The 16,800-nt window shown below is 48.2% G+C and overlaps 1 protein-coding gene across 6 annotated transcripts in view; it reads left to right on the top strand.

Annotated features, from left to right (window-relative positions):
- Nucleotides 1-16,800, top strand: part of MARF1 (meiosis regulator and mRNA stability factor 1) — a 39,198-nt gene extending 22,398 nt beyond the window's left edge. For all 6 annotated transcript variants that reach the window (XM_032392197.1, XM_032392195.1, XM_032392194.1 and 3 more), the window contains 10 exons: nt 523-665; nt 843-976; nt 2,304-2,506; nt 3,159-3,386; nt 6,721-6,951; nt 9,318-9,530; nt 10,779-10,839; nt 10,927-11,052; nt 12,436-12,606; nt 14,150-16,800. In XM_032392197.1, coding sequence (XP_032248088.1) covers nt 523-665; nt 843-976; nt 2,304-2,506; nt 3,159-3,386; nt 6,721-6,951; nt 9,318-9,530; nt 10,779-10,839; nt 10,927-11,052; nt 12,436-12,606; nt 14,150-14,394 — 1,755 coding nt within the window. In that variant the 3' untranslated portion in view covers nt 14,395-16,800. The remainder of the gene's footprint in view (nt 1-522; nt 666-842; nt 977-2,303; nt 2,507-3,158; nt 3,387-6,720; nt 6,952-9,317; nt 9,531-10,778; nt 10,840-10,926; nt 11,053-12,435; nt 12,607-14,149) is intronic.

Below are 16,800 nucleotides of genomic sequence, written 5' to 3'. Positions count from 1 at the left end.
TCTTCCTAGCCCAGGCCTCTCCAGGATTGTTCACTCTTACAGAGGAGCTGCCATGAACACAGGCTTAGCTCTCATCAATGAGTTAAAGACCAGCTCCTGGGCTGGGGCCTAGCATTGGTTCCTAAGGAGTCTTTGCCCTATTAATGTAGAGTGTTCTATAGCTTCTTACCTATAAAACAGCTTCCCACTTATAAAATGGCCTGGAACACCTTAGCTGTCTTTTGTAGACAAAATTAGTTGCCCAGATTAATAATATGCTTTTTATTTGTATACTCATGACTATTTGAGAAGGGATATAAAGGGCAAACAAAAAGGGGGTGGGGGTCCCAGGCACTTGAGCAGTTGTTCATTTTGACCATCTACGTTCCGTTGATCTTCATGCGTTTGAAAATGCAGATACCATGTATAAAAGGACTTGTTCTCTGAGAGCAGTAACAGGAGAGAGAGAGAATGCCATCAGCCAGAGAGTCAGTACGTGCCAAGGTCTGACAAGTATAAATAATCGAAGTGTTTGATTTGCAGATTCTCGGAATGGGCTCCAAACGTTTGTTGACCCTTACCCACAGGGCCCAGGTGAAGCGCTTTACTCAGGATTTACTAAAACTTCTCAAATCCCAAGCCAGCAAACAGGTCATTGTAAGGGAGTTCTCACAGGCTTATCATTGGTGAGTTGATGAGAAGGGGGAAAAAAAGGAAAGCAAATATTTCAAAACACTTTTTTTCCCCACAAATTTAAAATAATTATCTAACGTTTTCTGCTTAGCATTTTTAAGGAAGACTTAAAAGTTAATTTAGCAAGGGATATTTCTCATTCTTCACCCATTTTCCTGGTTAAATTCTAGGTGTTTCTCAAAAGACTGGGATGTCACCGAATATGGTGTTTGTGAGTTGATCGATATCGTGTCAGAGATACCAGACACTACCATCTGCTTGTCCCAACAAGATAATGAAATGGTGATTTGTATCCCCAAGAGAGGTATGTTGACTTAAATATGCTGGAAGACAGTTGCGTATCTCAGTGTTTACCTTATTTTTTTTTTTTTAAAGATTTTATTTATTTATTTGAGAGAGAGAGAATGAGAGAGAGCACATGAGAGGGGGGAGGGTCAGAGGGAGAAGCAGACTCCCTGCCGAGCAGGGAGCCCGATGTGGGACCCGATCCAGGGACTCCAGGATCATGACCTGAGCCGAAGGCAGTCGCTTAATCAACTGAGCCACCCAGGCGCCCTCAGTGTTTACCTTATTAACATGGACTCCTATATCCTTTCCGCCACCTCCATGGTTCCTGAAGATTCCATGGAAAGTGCATTGTGAGAACTATCGCTGTGCAGTGGATCTGAGGTTCTTCAGAGCAGCTGCAGCAACTTGCCAACAAGAAAAGCAAACTGGTTTTTTAGGATTCACTGTAGGGAGAAGAAGGGCATAAGCAGCACTTTCTTGAAATGCCTTCTTCAGCCTGTCTGTGGCTGTTGTCACCATAATTATCCAGCTGAGAGTCAGTTACCATGGCTGTTGCTTGTCTCTTCTCTTTAACTGAGCTACTTGACTGTGCATTCTTGCGAAGGAAGAAGATCCAAGCAAATGTTTTGTTTCATCTTTCACATTTCGGTCATTCCGGTTGAAGTCTGGGAGCTGAGATAGGTAAAATTACATCTACCTACTGTCCTGTTCTCCCAGTATCGTTAATCAGTGCTTCTTAACTTGTGTTCCTGCAGAACGCTGACATTCATGAAATCATAATACTCCAAAGCTTTTGGAGTAGTGTCAGTTTTCCGATTTTCATTTAAAAATGAATAGAAACAAAAATTAAAGTTGAAGCTTTTTCTCCCCTGTATTTTTGTTAAACTTTTGTTGCCTGTACTCTCTTCTGCTAGCAATTTTAACTGAAGATCAGAAGAAGACACAAAAAGTGTGTGGCTATTCAGAAATGCAGTTTTATAGAAATAATGTCTAGGTTACTTTTTCAAGTACAGAGAGCTGGATATGTGTCATGCTCATATATACGGGATAGGGGTGGGGGACGGGGAGCTAGAGAAAATACGTCCAGCTTGCAAGGCCAAATGACATGGGTGTGTATGTGTCCTTCACAGTATACCATAATAGTCTCCTAGCTTCCTGGTGGTGTGCCCTCAAGAGAGTTTGAAAACCATTCTGCACAGAGAGAACATGAACCTATTTGTTTTAGGTTGTGGGTGTTTGGAAGGCAAAGATGGTTATTTCATGTCATCTGTGCATAGGACTAATCCAGCAATCCAAATGAATGGAAGAAGACTGATTTATTTTTTTATTTTTTCTTTTGTAAGAGCGTACCCAGGATGAAATAGAAAGGACAAAACAGTTCTCCAAGGATGTTGTTGATTTGCTACGGCACCAGCCGCACTTCCGGATGCCCTTTAACAAATTTATCCCTTCCTACCACCACCACTTTGGCCGGCAGTGCAAACTCGCATACTACGGGTTCACCAAACTACTTGAACTTTTTGAAGCCATACCTGATATTTTACAAGTGAGTGAAGAGATTGCAGTTATATTTTTCTGAACAATATGGGAGGGGACTTTTTCTTTTCCAGGTCTATTTTTCCTGGGAAGTAGTGAGTTAGGAAATAGGAAAACCTTAAACATTTTGATCAGAGAAGCTAGGTTGTTGGCTCGTTAATATTTTTAGGTAAATGTGGGGTTTTTTTCCTTCAGTAAAGAAAGAAATCATCCTTCAAATTTGTTTCAGGGTAATTATTGAAAAAAAAGATTAAATAGTTCGATTTCTTAAATGGAATATTCTTCCATTAACGCCATACTTTTCAAATGTCTTAGGTTGGCAGTGGGGATGAGTATATGAGGTGATTCGAATGCTTAGCTGTTAAGCCACTGTGAAGTTGAACCAGATTTCTGTTGTTAATTTTATTAGCATTACTATTTTTGACCCTTAAAGTGCTTTTAAAGTTTTTCTCGTGTGTGATAAAATACACATTACCTGGTTAACCCTTTTTTAAGTGTGCATTTCAGTAGTATTAAAATCTTGCAAAACTGAAGCTCTATATCCATGAAAGAACACCAGAGTGCTTCCTAGTTACTAAGTGTATATGTTTATATGCTGTTGAATTCCCTGAACAATCCCAACTTGTTCACTCTCGCCTTCCTCCTCCTGTGTGTTTTCCAAGGTATTGGAATGTGGAGAAGAAAAGATCCTCACTTTGACAGAGGTGGAACGATTCAAAGCTTTGGCTGCCCAGTTTGTCAAACTCCTTCGGTCCCAAAAAGATAACTGCCTTATGATGACAGATCTGCTTACGGAATATGCTAAAACTTTTGGTTACACATTTCGTCTCCAAGACTACGATGTCAGTTCAATTTCGGCTTTAACACAGAAACTCTGCCATGTGGTAAAGGTGAGCAGATTTTTACTTTCATGGATGAAAGCGTGGCGGCAGCATCTTCCCCGGGGTGTTTACCTATGCTTAGCATTTCCTCGTTCACCCCTGGCACTAGTCACCGCTTCACTGCACGTGCTTCATATGCCATTAATACGTTACTAGGTAGCAGGAGCTGACTCTGGTTTGACAGGTAAGAGTTCTGCACTTGCCCTTGTGTGTTTCTTAGAGGCCTTGCCAAAGTAACGTCCCTTTGAGCCGATGAGGTCTCTGTTTTATCTGAGGGTGTTTCTTCTCAGGAGTATCCATCTAAGCAGACTGTGGTCTCTGAAGTTGTAGGGAGACTGTAATCACAGATCTCTTGCCCCTCCCAGATTCTGACAGACTTGAGTAGATTCAGGAGCAGGCTAGGCTCACAGCTGTCTTTGTTGCTGTTAACAGGAGGTCGGGGAGGCTAACTTCCTCATCCTGCCCTGGGCTGAGCTGACCCTCCCCGTCCCAGGTAGAGCAGCTGGACCATTTCAAGCTGCCTCCTGCACGGGACCAAGAAAACTCACTATAAGGAGGGAGAAGTGAAAGGGAAAATGTACCTAGTGGGGGCAGCCCCAGTTACAGATCTGGAAGGAATCCAGTTATGTACTGTCTGGTTAAAGGGAGAAGAACCTCCACAGGAGACCGAGAAGGAGCTGCCGGAGAGCAGGAAGGACACTAGGAGTGTGGCGCACTCCCGGTGCCGCCTGCTGGGAGGACGGGTGAGGCAGGGGCTAGCGTGACCTGCAGGCCTAGCTAAGTGGGGGGGCTTAGGGTTGCTGGCCAAGACGGCGTCAGCATCAGTGTGTGGAGACCAAAGAAAGGCACACGGAGTGGGTTGAGGCAGGAGGAGTGGGACATAACAATGGTGACCGGTCATGCAGACAGCTTTTCGGCTTGTGTGCTTGTGAGGGAGGAGAGAGCATGGTGAGAGGAGACCGCAGGACGGAGTGGGCCAGTGCACTTTCTGGCGGCTGCTTTGCTTCAGTGGAGAGACTTGAGCATGTGTGAGAGCCATAGGGGAAGAGAAGATAAATACCCAAAGGCGAGACGGGGTGGCAGGGTGGGGGTCCTGAGGAGGCAGGCCTGGGAATCGGCGTTCAGTGGAAGGAGGCACAGCCCTGATATTAGTTCTGTGACCAAAGGGAGGGAGTGGAGGGTGGAGGCAGTAAGTTTGATGTTCTTCCCTGGGAAGAGGAGGGAGGTACCTGAAAGAGACAGGATTCACAGTTGAAGTGGCCACCGTGGTGCGTGGGACCCGCTGGGACCTCAGGCAGGGGTGCTGGGAGTAGGGGGAGCTCCGCAGGGGGATGGCAGGGCCCGTGGCACTACCGTGGGGACGCTCAGTGGCGCAGGGCTGCTTTGGTGCAGGCGCAGGGGAAGCAGACAGTTGGGCTGAAGGTGGGAGTTTGCCAGATGGTGCAAAGAAAAGACACAGGGACAAGGGAGCTTCCAGAATATGACCAGAAAGGCGATGAATTAATGGCCCATCAGCGCCAAGGTGGATGAAAGAGGAACATGTAAAGAAGGGAGAGGACTTGAATTGGGAGGACATGGGAGTCCATGCAGGTGAAGCTGGAGAAGGGGTTAAGAAGAGCCGATCGTTGGAATCTCTTTCCGGTCTCCCACCCCAGCATCTGCCCCCAGGCTTCCTTTCACGTGCGGCCTGCGTGGGAGGTTTGCATGAGCTACATGGGAAGTGGGCGGTAGCCGGTAATCACAAGTGTGCCCTGGGAATGGGGGTCTGCAGTGGAATCGAGTAGGAGAGGATGTGCCTGGAGATGGGGTGGGTGAGGAACGGAAAGGCCATGGGGTGGGATAGGCCCCCTGGATGCTCCGTCACTCAGCGTGTGAAGGCAGTGGTGGGCTCCAGTGGATTGCAGGTCTAAGCTGTGACCAGAGATTTTGATGAGCGAGGGTGGGTGAGTGGGGAGTTGGAGCGTCAGCAGTCAGCATGGGGAGGGATCGGAGGGGCTCTGGTGTGCTGCCCTGCCTGCTGCAGCCTCTCCCAGGAGCCTCTGGGAAATGCTGATGCCCGGACTTCACCGCTGCCTCCGAGATTCTGATGTAATCAGTCCCAGTGCGCTCTGAGCGTTGGCATTTTTTGTAAGCTCCCCAGTTGGTTCGGTTGTATAGCATGGGTTCAGAATCAGGAGCTGTCTCTAAGCATCAAAAGGGCAGGTTTTTATTTTTTTCTCCTTGAAAGGCTGGAGTTGTAGCAATGGTCCAGGCATCTGAGAATATGGCCCGGATTCCCCTAGGCTTGAATCTGTTGATTGATTAAACCCTGCGTCTGCAGAGGAATTCTGTCCTCGAAATCTCCACAAATCTGTCACCATGATAAGTGGGGTGGGGGGCCTATGCACTAACCTCCTGTCTTGGCTCTGGGTGAGCGTCCAAACCAGGGACACACTGGGATTGTGATGGTTTCTCAAGTGCTACTCACCTCTCTGCCTCTGAGGACCCAGAGCCCCAGGGAGTACGAGCCTGTGATTACCCAGCCCTTACTGAGGCACTGAGACCTGTGGTCTTGGCTGGGAAACCAGACAGGGGGCAGTTCTGTAACAGTAAACTTGGTTTGCGTACCAGCACCTAAGCACGCGCATACTGAAGCTCTGCCTGTTTTAAGTCCAGTGGCGGCTCGGTTCACAGACTTGTTCCTCTGCCCAAGACCTGCAGCTCTTGGTTAGCGCGTGCCTGTTTCTTCACATGCTCTTTGGTCTCCCGTTGCTAACCTGTGTCTTTTCCAGAAGGTCCCCCTTCCAGTGCACTTCATCACTCCAACCCTGTATCTCCTCGAGAAGCGAGGGAGAGACATGTAGTCAAATAGGAAAATACCCACTTGCTGGCTAGTGATGATGGACTAGAGGAGTGCGGGTGCCTTTAGTCAGAGTGGGCCTTCAGTCTACTCTGGGACACAAAGGTGGGGTGAGTCAGTCTGCAGAGCAGCCCTGTGGACCATCACCTGCAGTCCAGACTCCCGCCTTGAGCGCAGAAACCTTCAGTTCAGGGTCTTGGGCCCCTGGATGTCGGCCGGCCAGTCTTCCCTCCTTCCACAGGGGAGTGGAATGAGTGCCCTAAGAGAGGGCTGGTATCGATGGCTGTCTGATTGTGGACCAGCAGAAAGGGAGGGTACAGCTCCCACTCTGGTGTCCCACGGCAGCCGAAAACAAACTCACACACTCACTTACGGGTAAGAGAAGGAAGTAGAGGTTTTCCCTCTATTGGTCTCCCTAGCCCGAAGGATAGTAGCTGAGTCAGGTAGCCGTGGCCCAGTGTGCCGCTCTCGAGCTGGGAAACTCTGGGACTCTTATTCCCCCAGATTGCTGACATGGAGTCGGGCAAACAGATTCAGCTGATCAACCGCAAGTCCCTGCGCGCCCTCACTGCCCAGCTACTGGTGTTGCTGATGTCTTGGGAAGGAGCCTCCCACCTTTCTGTCGATGAGCTCAAGAGACATTATGAAACTACCCACAGTGCTCCCCTCAACCCCTGTGAATATGGATTCATGACCTTGACTGAACTTCTGAAGAGTCTGCCCTACTTAGTGGAGGTACGAGTGCTAACGGTTCTGTAGAGCCATCTTACTGAGATCTGCTGGACTGTTCCTGGGCACCTGACGGTCTGGGTTAGAGGGTGTAGAGCGGAAAGGGACCAGTCCGTCATTTTGTACTTGAACAAACCGAGTCAGAGCAGGGTTGCAGGCACCTTGCCCAAATGAGTGCCCAGCTAAGAGGGAAGCCGCGGCCTCCTGAGTCCTGAGCTGGGGTGTTTTCATGCTACACCAGGCTGCAGTTTGCTACTGTTAGCGCTTTCTGACAAGATGGATGGTGTGGGGGCAGGGAGGGGGGCTGTCATCAGTCAGACACTGGTCAGAAAGGAAGGCTGGTGACCCGAGTACTCTTTTAAGAATAGCACTTAAGATGAAAAGAATCATAGGAGAATATTACAGATGTAAATAAGCCCCCCCCTCCCCTGGCCAAGTTATCAAAATTGACCCAAGAAGTTAAAAATTAGACCAGTTGGGGTGCCTGTGGCTCAGTCAGTTAAGCATCTGCCTTTGGCTTAGGTCATGATCTCAGGGTCCTGGGATCAAGTCCCGCGTCAAGCTCCTTGCTCAGCGGGGAGCCTGCTTCTCCCTCCCCCTCTGCCTGCCGTTCCACCTGCTTGTGCTCTCTCTCTCTGTCAAATAAATAAATAAAATCTTTTTAAAAAAATTAGACCAGTTACCACAAGAGAGGCTGTAAGATCATTGAAATTTTACCAGTGAAAAAGACACCAGGACCAGATAGGTTGTTAACAGTTGGATTTTTAACTAACTTTAAAGAATTACTCCCAGGGACGCCTGGGTGGCTCAGTCGGTTAAGCGTCTGCCTTAGGCTTGGGTCATGATCCCAGGGTCCTGGGATAGAGTCCCGCGTTGGGCTCCCTGCTCCATGGGGAGCCTGCTTCTCCCTCTGCCTCTGCCTCTCTCTCTCTCTCTCTCTCTCTCTCTGTCTCTCGTGAATAAATAAAATCTTAAAAAAAAAAGTTAAAAAAAAAATAAAAGAATTACTCCCAACTTTCTAAAAACCATTCTAGGCCATATTAAAAACAAAACAAAAAGACAACAAAAACAAAAAACCTCACCACTTGATTTTATGAAGCCAAAGCAACTTTAACACCAAAAACCTAACTAATACAGTCCCCCAAAAGACAATGATTCTAAATAGGATATTAACCAGTAAAGTCCAGCAAAGTGGAAAAAGAGTGCTATCCCATTGTTACCATATAACCATGTGATTGATAATTAAATAATTCAGAGATATTGACAGAAGCTCTCTCCTTGGCCAAACTCGGGCCAGGCTCTTGGGAGCCGCCTTCTACACTAGACTGCGACCTTGGATGTCTTGGTAATTTTCCATCCACAAATACCCCCTCCCTCCTTAGCTATAAATCCTCACTTTTCTTCGTTGTATTCAGAATGGAGCCCAATTCTGCACTGAGGTTCTTTCCTTTTATTGCAGTAGTTCTTGAATAAAAACTATTTTTCCCACTCTAACTACTGTCCAGCTCTGGTTTGTCCTCACAGTATCACATCCAACATTTTCAGAGCTCTGTTAATTATCTTTAAGGTGAACAGTGGTTCTAGGTAGCGTAAATGGATGATCCAAGACAAAAGGCTTTCCATGGCCAGCTTGGGTTGGGAAATATCCCTTCCTTGGAGATTGTCAGTGCACATTAAAGACTCTGGAAAGGTTTATGGTAAAGAAATTTGTTTACTTGAGGACAGAAGAACTTCGGGGTTTCTTCCCTTAAAGAAGACTAATGTGGTCATCCTGCAGCGCAGAGTTCCTTGGATCCCCACTTTGGGCGAGGGGGTTCATTGGCCTCAGTCCCTGCTGTCTGATGCAGTCCTCTCACTCTGAGGATTTGTCTCCCCGCCTCACTGCCTCCTTTTGTTTGAGACCCCATATCGGCCAGTTCCCTTCCTTTCTGACAACGCTATTTCCCCAGACCTCTGCCATCTTAGATGCACAGATAGAATTGAAGTTTGCTCTAAGGTAGCACTTTCTGTGGGAGGAGATCCTTGAATGAGAGCCCCCTCCTCCCAAGCTTAGTGCCCATTTTCAAGTTGACTTGGCACCTTTTCACTCTCAGCTGAAGGCCCAGACTCCCTGGAGGGGGCGGGGTGGGGGGGGCAAGGCTAGTCACTGGAAGTTTCTTTTTTTCTTTTTTAAGATTTTGTTAGCGAGCGCGTGCGCACAAGCGGGGCGCAGAGGGAGAAGCAGGCTCCCCGCTGAGCAGGGAGCCAGACATGGGGCTTGATCCCAGGACCCTGGGATCATGACCCGAGCCGAAGGCAGACACTTAACCAACTGAGCCACCCAGGCGTCCCACTCTGGAAGTCTCTAATGCTGCGTTTTTCTCTTGAACCAGGTTTTCACTAATGATAAGACAGAGGAGTGTGTGAGGCTCACGAACCTGTATTTGTTTGCCAAGAACGTGCGGTCTTTACTTCATACTTACCACTACCAGCAGCTTTTTCTCCATGAGTTTTCCATGGCCTATACCAAGTATGTCGGAGAAACACTGCAACCCAAGACCTATGGCTACAGTAGTGTGGAAGAGCTCTTGGGAGCAATCCCTCAGGTGGGTATTCTCGGAGGTTCTTGGAGAGTATCTTCCTGGAGAGCCCCAGGCTCACTCTCCTGAACACAGTCATGAAATGCTGCCAGGCTAATGAAATGGCAGGCATTTTGAAAAACGTACTGTTGGCATTAAAGGAATGATTCTAGCGTTTCTGCTTGATTGTGCAAGCCTTTATTAAATCCGTATATGCCAGGTGAGTAAGTTGCAGCCCCTTCCTCAGAAAGGTGTCAGGTGATGGACAGTCAGGGCACCTGGCAGGTGACGAGGCAGTGTGGTCAGCGCAGCCCTCCATGGGTACCCTGAGGAGGGCCACGGGCAGGGCCCATGCCCAGGCTCGAGGTTTGTTCCAGAGCCGAGATGTCAGGGATTTATAGACATGAACCATGTGACGAAGAGGGGACATTCTGGGCAGAGGAGATTGCATAAGCAGATGCAAAGCAGTGACAAGTAGTGTGGAACGTTGAGGGCATTAAAAACCAGGCAGGGACCTACCAGTGCAGTGAGAGCTCACTTAAAGAGGGCCTTGCTCCTCCGGGTGAGCAGAAGGACCTGGAGGAGAGAAGTGGGGAGCCTCAGGTTTGTGTGTGAAAAGCACCAGTGTCACTGCTGTGTCCAGAGTAGCAGGAGGGGAGGAGGGAGCTTGGTGAGGACCCTTGCCATGGCCGGAGCCCAGGTGAGAGTGATAACGAGACCGAACCCTCTTGAAAGTAATGCAAGAGACAGTGAAGGACCCAGGGAGGCTGAGATTGGGACTCAGTGCAGACGCATGTGGGGGAGTGCTGGGAGCCAGGGGCCTCTGCTCCCACTCTTGCTTGGCTGAGGAGTTGAAGAGAGGACTCTGTTTCAGGATTAGGACCAGGAGCTTAGTTTGAGGGGTCTGGAAGGTCCCCATTAGTTCTCTTAGGGTATATTTAGTTTCTGGAGAAAATAGGAAGGACTCTTGTGTGAGAACTGTCTCCTTTAACAGACCAGAACTTGTGTTGGGGAGATGGTCTTTCTGAGAGCCCTAAAGAATATTTTTAAAGCTGAGTCTCACCATTTTTAGACTACACGTCTTCTTGTAAGAGGCGTGTCTCTGCCAGCTTCTATTACTTTAGAAGCTAAAGAAAGTATAGAAAAATTTTCCTTGGCATTAGTTTCTAACTTCTAATATATTTAGGTCAGTGCAACAGGTCCCGTTCTTCCTGGATTTAGGGTTTATTTCCCCTCCTTTTCCACTGCTTAACCAGTAGTATGTCTTGTGTGCAGGTGGTCTGGATAAAAGGACATGGTCATAAGAGAATTGTAGTGTTAAAAAATGACATGAAAAGTAAGTAAGCACCTATCCCCTCCCTGCTTCAGAAATCCCGGTTCTCTCACTGACTTTTCCTTCTGACGGCTGCTCTTGGTCCCCCAGGTCGTTTGAGTTCACTCGGGCTTGCCCCCACCCATCCTGAAAACCAGCCCTTGGCCACAGAGTGCTTCCCGGAGGTGCCCGAATCTCGCACAGCCGTGGAACTCGAACTTGAAGCAGGCAGCGATGGTAAGCGAGGCACAAGACAGCCAAGCTTGCGAAATTCTCGGAGAACTGGTGGGGTGTGGGCTGGGAGTGGGCGGGGGCAAGGACCACAGTGGACCATCTTCATGTATTCTCGAAAGCAGCCTGGTGTTCGGTTGGTAACAGAAAAATGAGCCTGCATTTCATAGCATTTTATGGTTCCTGGTTCAGGTTCTTGAAGGATGTTGACACCCCTGTAATGACAGTATGTCAGCCCAGTTCAGACTTCAGAGGAAAAAGTTTTTCTGACATTTGTTAAGCAGTATTTTAAGACTATTGCAATAGGGTCAACTCTGCTGCACACAGGGAGGGAGATGGAAGTCAACTCTGAGTACAAGGATGAACGGGGATGTTTTCATCAAGGAGCAGAGCGAGGGGAGAGGTGGGGGGGCACATCACCCAGGGGAAGACATCAGGGGTGGAGGAATGAGGGCCTTGGTCAGAGAGCAGGGGTGGGGAGTACTCGAAGAACTGACTTCCCAAGATGCCTAAGACTGGGTTTGGTAAGGACCGGACAGACACGGAAGGCCAAGGTCAAGGCCTAGTGGAGAAGAGGACACAAAAGGGCCAGGCTCAAGTTGGATCGAGAGAGTCTTTGTCACAGGGCCTCCCTGGGAAAGACTTGGTAATAATGCATAAATAATACGCAAAACAACATTGATCCACTCAGATTTTATGTGGAGCCGCCTTTGTAGATAGAAATCGACTAATTTGAGCTCTGTAGCAATTGTAACTTTATTGAAAGACTTTTGAATCCATTGCTGCATATGAGACTTTTATCTTTGTATGACTCTGTAATCACTAATTGGAAGTGTTACTGTGGCCTGTATGTGGAGGACGCATTTCACGTTTTATAAAGCATGGGAATGGAGCTCCCGCCCTCAGCTGTCAGCACAGCCTGCAGGGAAGTTACCTCCCGTCTCCGAATGAGGGACCCAAGTTCCAGGAGGTTAAAGAGCTTAACCAGGATCATTTAGTGAGGGAGTGATAGAACTGGGGCCCAGGTCTTAGGATTCAGAGCTTTTACTCATTTTAACTACTTTATACCCCTTTCCAAGGACTTATTTCCTCTCTTTGGATGCTGATTGTGGAACCTTTTTTTTTTTTTTTTTTGGCTTCTGCCCCTTGGGGCATTGCTGTTCCTGAGAACACAAATCAGGAGATCCTGGCTTGTGGCATTTCATTTACCAAAGAGTGATCCAGACCTTTCTGTTAATGGCTTTTTTGTTGTTGTTGTTGTTGTTAACCTTGAGTTCTTGAATACTTCCTGGCCTTTTTCATCTTGAAGGATGAGACAGAAAGCCTCAGGCACAGACTTGTGATAGACTGCTGTCCTGAGTCGAGCCCCGGCCTGCCTTCTCTGTCTAGGGCCCCACCAGATAGAGCAGGAGCTTCTCCGCCTGACCAACGACTCCCCTGTGGACCTTCTGTGTGCACCCGTCCCTTCGTGCCTGCCGTCCCCTCAGCTGAGACCAGATCCTGTCATCCTCCAATCTGCTGATCTCATTCAGTTTGAGGAACACCCTCAAGAGCCTTCTGGTAGGATGCACTGTGGTTGCGGGGGTTTTCTCTCTGGGTTAAAAAATCAAAGCACGATGCCGGTAAGGGAAAAGTTTGACGGAGGTGGGGAGAAACTATATTTTCAGGCACAAGTATACCTGCGCCGATTATTCAGGACCCTCTCTTCCGGTCAGTTTTCCTGCAAAGCTGGGTTCACAGCCCAGGGTGGCTTGGGGAGCCTCCAGCCCGGGAACAACGGCAGGTCTGGAGGGATGACTCAGCTGGGCCGTGAAGCCCACAGAGGCGTGTGTGGAGGGCTTCCCGGGCTTGTGTTGCCTGCCTGCATAAAGGTGCAGCAGCTCATGGGCACACCCGGTACCCCACGTGCGTGCACGGCAGCTCTGGTCCGGCGTAGAGGTGAATGATGGCTCCAGGTCGGGGCCTCGTGAGGGGTATGAGCAGGGGAGGGAGGGCCATCTGTGACTTGAGCTCTGGGCCCTGCACAGGGAGCTGAGGAGGGACGTGAAGCTGGCTGCGGCGAGCACCGCCTGGTGCCGGCCCCGCACTTGGGCTCCCAGGCACGCTCACACCTCATCTCACCGCAGCCCTGCAGGGCGGGCGACGGAGGGTGCAGCTTGGCCTGCCACCAGCGACCACGCTGGCCCCAGGCTGCCGGACTGGAAGTGGCCGAGCTGAGATTTGAACCCCAGGCCCCTTGTCTTGCTCTATCACCTGACCTCCGGAGAGGTGGCCCATCTGCTCTGTCGAGGCACCTTCCCTGTCGCCTTCGTCTGCCATAATGGGTTCTTCTCCACTCCACTTACTGTTGCCAGGGGGAAGCCAGACAGCCTCGTGTAGCCCAGTGAAAGAACTGAGGCTGTTTATCGGGAGAGTAGGAGGTAGGGAAACCTGCCACTGGAAGAGTAACGTGTGACAGAAGCAGGAGTGTGCCCCTCTGGGAGGCACGGCAGGAGCCGGTGCGAGACGGATAGCAGTGCGCCCGTGGGGTTGCGGCTTTGGTGCATTTTGCCTGCAGCAGGCCCAGTACTCGGGGCTCGGCCAGAGAAAGAGCAGCCTGTAAACACTGCAGGAAAAATGGCTGTGTTTCACCGCCTCTGTGCACTTCTCTCCCTGTCTCTGTCCGCCTTAGATCCACGCAGGACACAGCCCTCCGTCAGCGGAACGCGCTGGGGCTTCCTGACACTGAGGCCCCTCCTCATGGGAAAGTCTTTAGGTCCCATGAGGCTCATGGGTCTTTAACGACCTGACACAGTGAATGGGCAGAGAATCCAAACTGGGGAAAAAATGCTTCTGCACCGTTGCCCGTTGAGTTATAGCCCAAAGTGAAGCTTTCTAAAACTTTGTAATCCCAGGGAGAGAGAGCTGAGGCGCCATTTATTTATAAATACCTGACTCACGTGACGTGTTGGCCACATAGCTGATATGTAAATTGCAGCATGGGCGTGATGTTTGGTGGGTGATTTTTAAAAATATTTTTTGAGATGATACGAGGGAGAAACTAAAAACCCCACACGTCTTGCAGGTCCTAGAACTGAATGTGTTTGCTTTTTGGTGTTTACAGAAATTATGATTTTAAACCAAGAAGAGAAAATTGAAATTCCAGTACCAGTAAAGAACAACAGCCCAGCCTCGGACTCCAGCTTCTCTGGCATCTCAGCAGCTGTCCCAGTGCCTCCCTGCCCCTCCTCAGAAACCTCAGAGTCACTGCCCAGCAAGGACCCCGTGGAAAGCCCAGCCAAAAAGCAACCCAAAAATAGAGTAAAATTGGCAGCCAATTTTTCCTTTGCACCTATAACCAAGCTTTGACTCGCGTTTTGAACATAGAATTAGGATGGGGAAACACTGTCTGATTCTGCACACAAAAGTGGGTTCGAAAAACACAGCCTTTTCTGTTTGAATGCAAACCCCCTAGAAGCCAGTTCATCTTCAGATGTATCCCATAATGTTTGGTTTCTTTTACATTGAACACAGCTTTAGAGCTGAAGTGTTTCTTTCCTTTTCTCCTCCTCTAATTATTTGGAAAAAACAAACCAAAAAAACAACAACAACAACAAAAACCCCAAAAACCTCCTGGCATGTTAAGGAATCCTTAATACAGCTTACCAAATTTTTCTTAATTATTCTGAAATGTAATGGTGTTCCGTAAGGAGAAAGCAGTGAGACCTCAGCTAGAAGGGAGTGGTTTTACTGCCATTAAAGCCACATCCGTGGTAGAATCTTACATGTAGCATAAGATAGCCTCTCAGCCTTTGCTTACTGGTGTTTCCAGACAGTATGAATCAAGTGCATGGTGTGATACCGCAGAGCCTGCTCCGCGGCCCTGCGCGTTCCCACACGGAAGCAGAAGGGCAGGCGAGGCGGGGAGAATGTATTTTCGGGCTGGATATGAAGCTTCCTGGCTTCCATGTGACTTGTAAGCGTGCCTTGTTTGTTTTATTGAACTATGTCTGTAGTTGACAAATGTGGCTTCATCACAAATTTTTTTTAACACTGTTTCCACTTCGGGGTGCCATGTAGGAGCTTTCTAGAAAGTTGAGGATGTTTTAAGCTTCCCTTTTATGTTACGTTCCAGTGTGATATGGATTAGGTTAAGGAAAAGGAGATGGTCTTGGTGTCATGAATTTAAAGTCAGCATTTGAATTCCAGCACACAGTATTGTGTGTCGAGCGGCAATGTTGGGAAGAGAGTCTGATTTTCTAAAATATGCATGAAATGCATAAATTACAAATCAGAGCTGAGGGGTGAGGTGCTTTAACAGGAGCGATATCGATACTCTTTCCACTAGGAAGAGACAGAAATTCAATCTCTACGTGTGAAGGCCAAGGTTGATCATCTTAACCTTGTATTTGTAATTTTAAACCTGGTTTTGGTAGCTGGGAAGCTTTATGTGTGAGAGTGTGTGTGTGGGCGGGGGGGGGCTCAGTGTCTTTTAATAGTGTCTGCTTTTACTGTTACTTCTCGCTGTTGGAAGCATGTTTGGTTTTTTTGTGGTGTCTGATGTTGGCATTTGGGAAAAGCCAGCCTTTGAGGGAGCACTGCCCTGTGGAATGACCTTCGCCTTGAGGTGGCGGAGGCATCCAGTGACGGGTGGTCTCTCACCCCTCTTGGAGAAACCTGACATTTACAATGGGTTGTATTTGTTGGGCAAAAAGGCGGATTCATTCATAGAGCAGAAAGAACCTGTTGGCATAAGGTCTTCCACTACTGAGATGGTTTCTTTTGGGGGAAATGTTTATATTTTGTGATTTCTAGAAAGCCAGAAAATGGGCTCTGATTTCATAGCCAGCATTTTGATAAAATGCCACAAAACAAGGGCTCCAGAGAGATTTTTACAAGTCGGGTTTTTGTTCCCCAAAATCTTTAAGATGAAGCCAGTAGTTCCCAGTTCTCCACACATGGCCCCAGTCGAGATGGAACAACCCTGGAAAAGCTTGCAAGCAGTGTGGCCCTCTGCGAAGCCTCTCCGAATGAAGGCATTTCTCCTACAGACATAGTACGGCAGGAAGTCAAATGCAGATGTGCAATTTTTTTTTTTTTTTAAGAAGCTTTTAACCAGTGTGAGAAGGTTGGTGTCGAGAACCTCAGTTGCCTTATTCTGAGACTTCTTAAGGCTGAGTTTGCACTCTTGGACTTTAGTTTTGCTCACCTAGGGCAGGATTGACTTTAAAAACGTCAGAGGTACCATTACAAGTCATGAGGAACAGTCTCAGAGCAGTTTCTTTGGGCAACCGTCAAAGAAGAGCCTGCGGGTGCGCGCTGTCATGGGAGTGTGGTCAAACCCAACCGTTCGCTGGAGTCGCCAGCCAGTCTGGGACGTGTGTGTGACTAACCGTCACTGTTGGAAGATAAGAAAAGAAATAACAGCGTGAGCTCATTGTGTCCGTGATGTACTCCACAATGGCCAGTCTGATTGCTATCTATTTTTTTATCCAGAGGCTTAATTAAATGATGTGACGAAATGATGTATGAGAATTAAGACAAAGAAATTCTTTCTGGGTGGAAAGATGTACCAGATTAGATATATCTGTTTAAAGAAAAAAGACAAAAAGTTATCACCATAACCCCCTTTCCCATCTTGCACTGTTTGTTTCAGATCGGGCTTGGGGGAAGATGTTTTTCTTAACTGTCTACTTTGTTTGAACACTTTTTTTGTGGTTCAAGTGCTGTTTTGTGTGTTGGGACCAAACAGTTGTCAATAAACTTTACAAAGCA

This window comes from Phoca vitulina, unplaced genomic scaffold (genome assembly GCF_004348235.1).
Source record: "Phoca vitulina isolate PV1807 unplaced genomic scaffold, GSC_HSeal_1.0 scaffold66, whole genome shotgun sequence".
Classification (NCBI taxonomy): domain Eukaryota; kingdom Metazoa; phylum Chordata; class Mammalia; order Carnivora; family Phocidae; genus Phoca; species Phoca vitulina.
The sequence above is the reverse complement of the archived record's forward strand: the minus strand, read 5'-3'. Positions and strand labels throughout refer to the sequence as shown.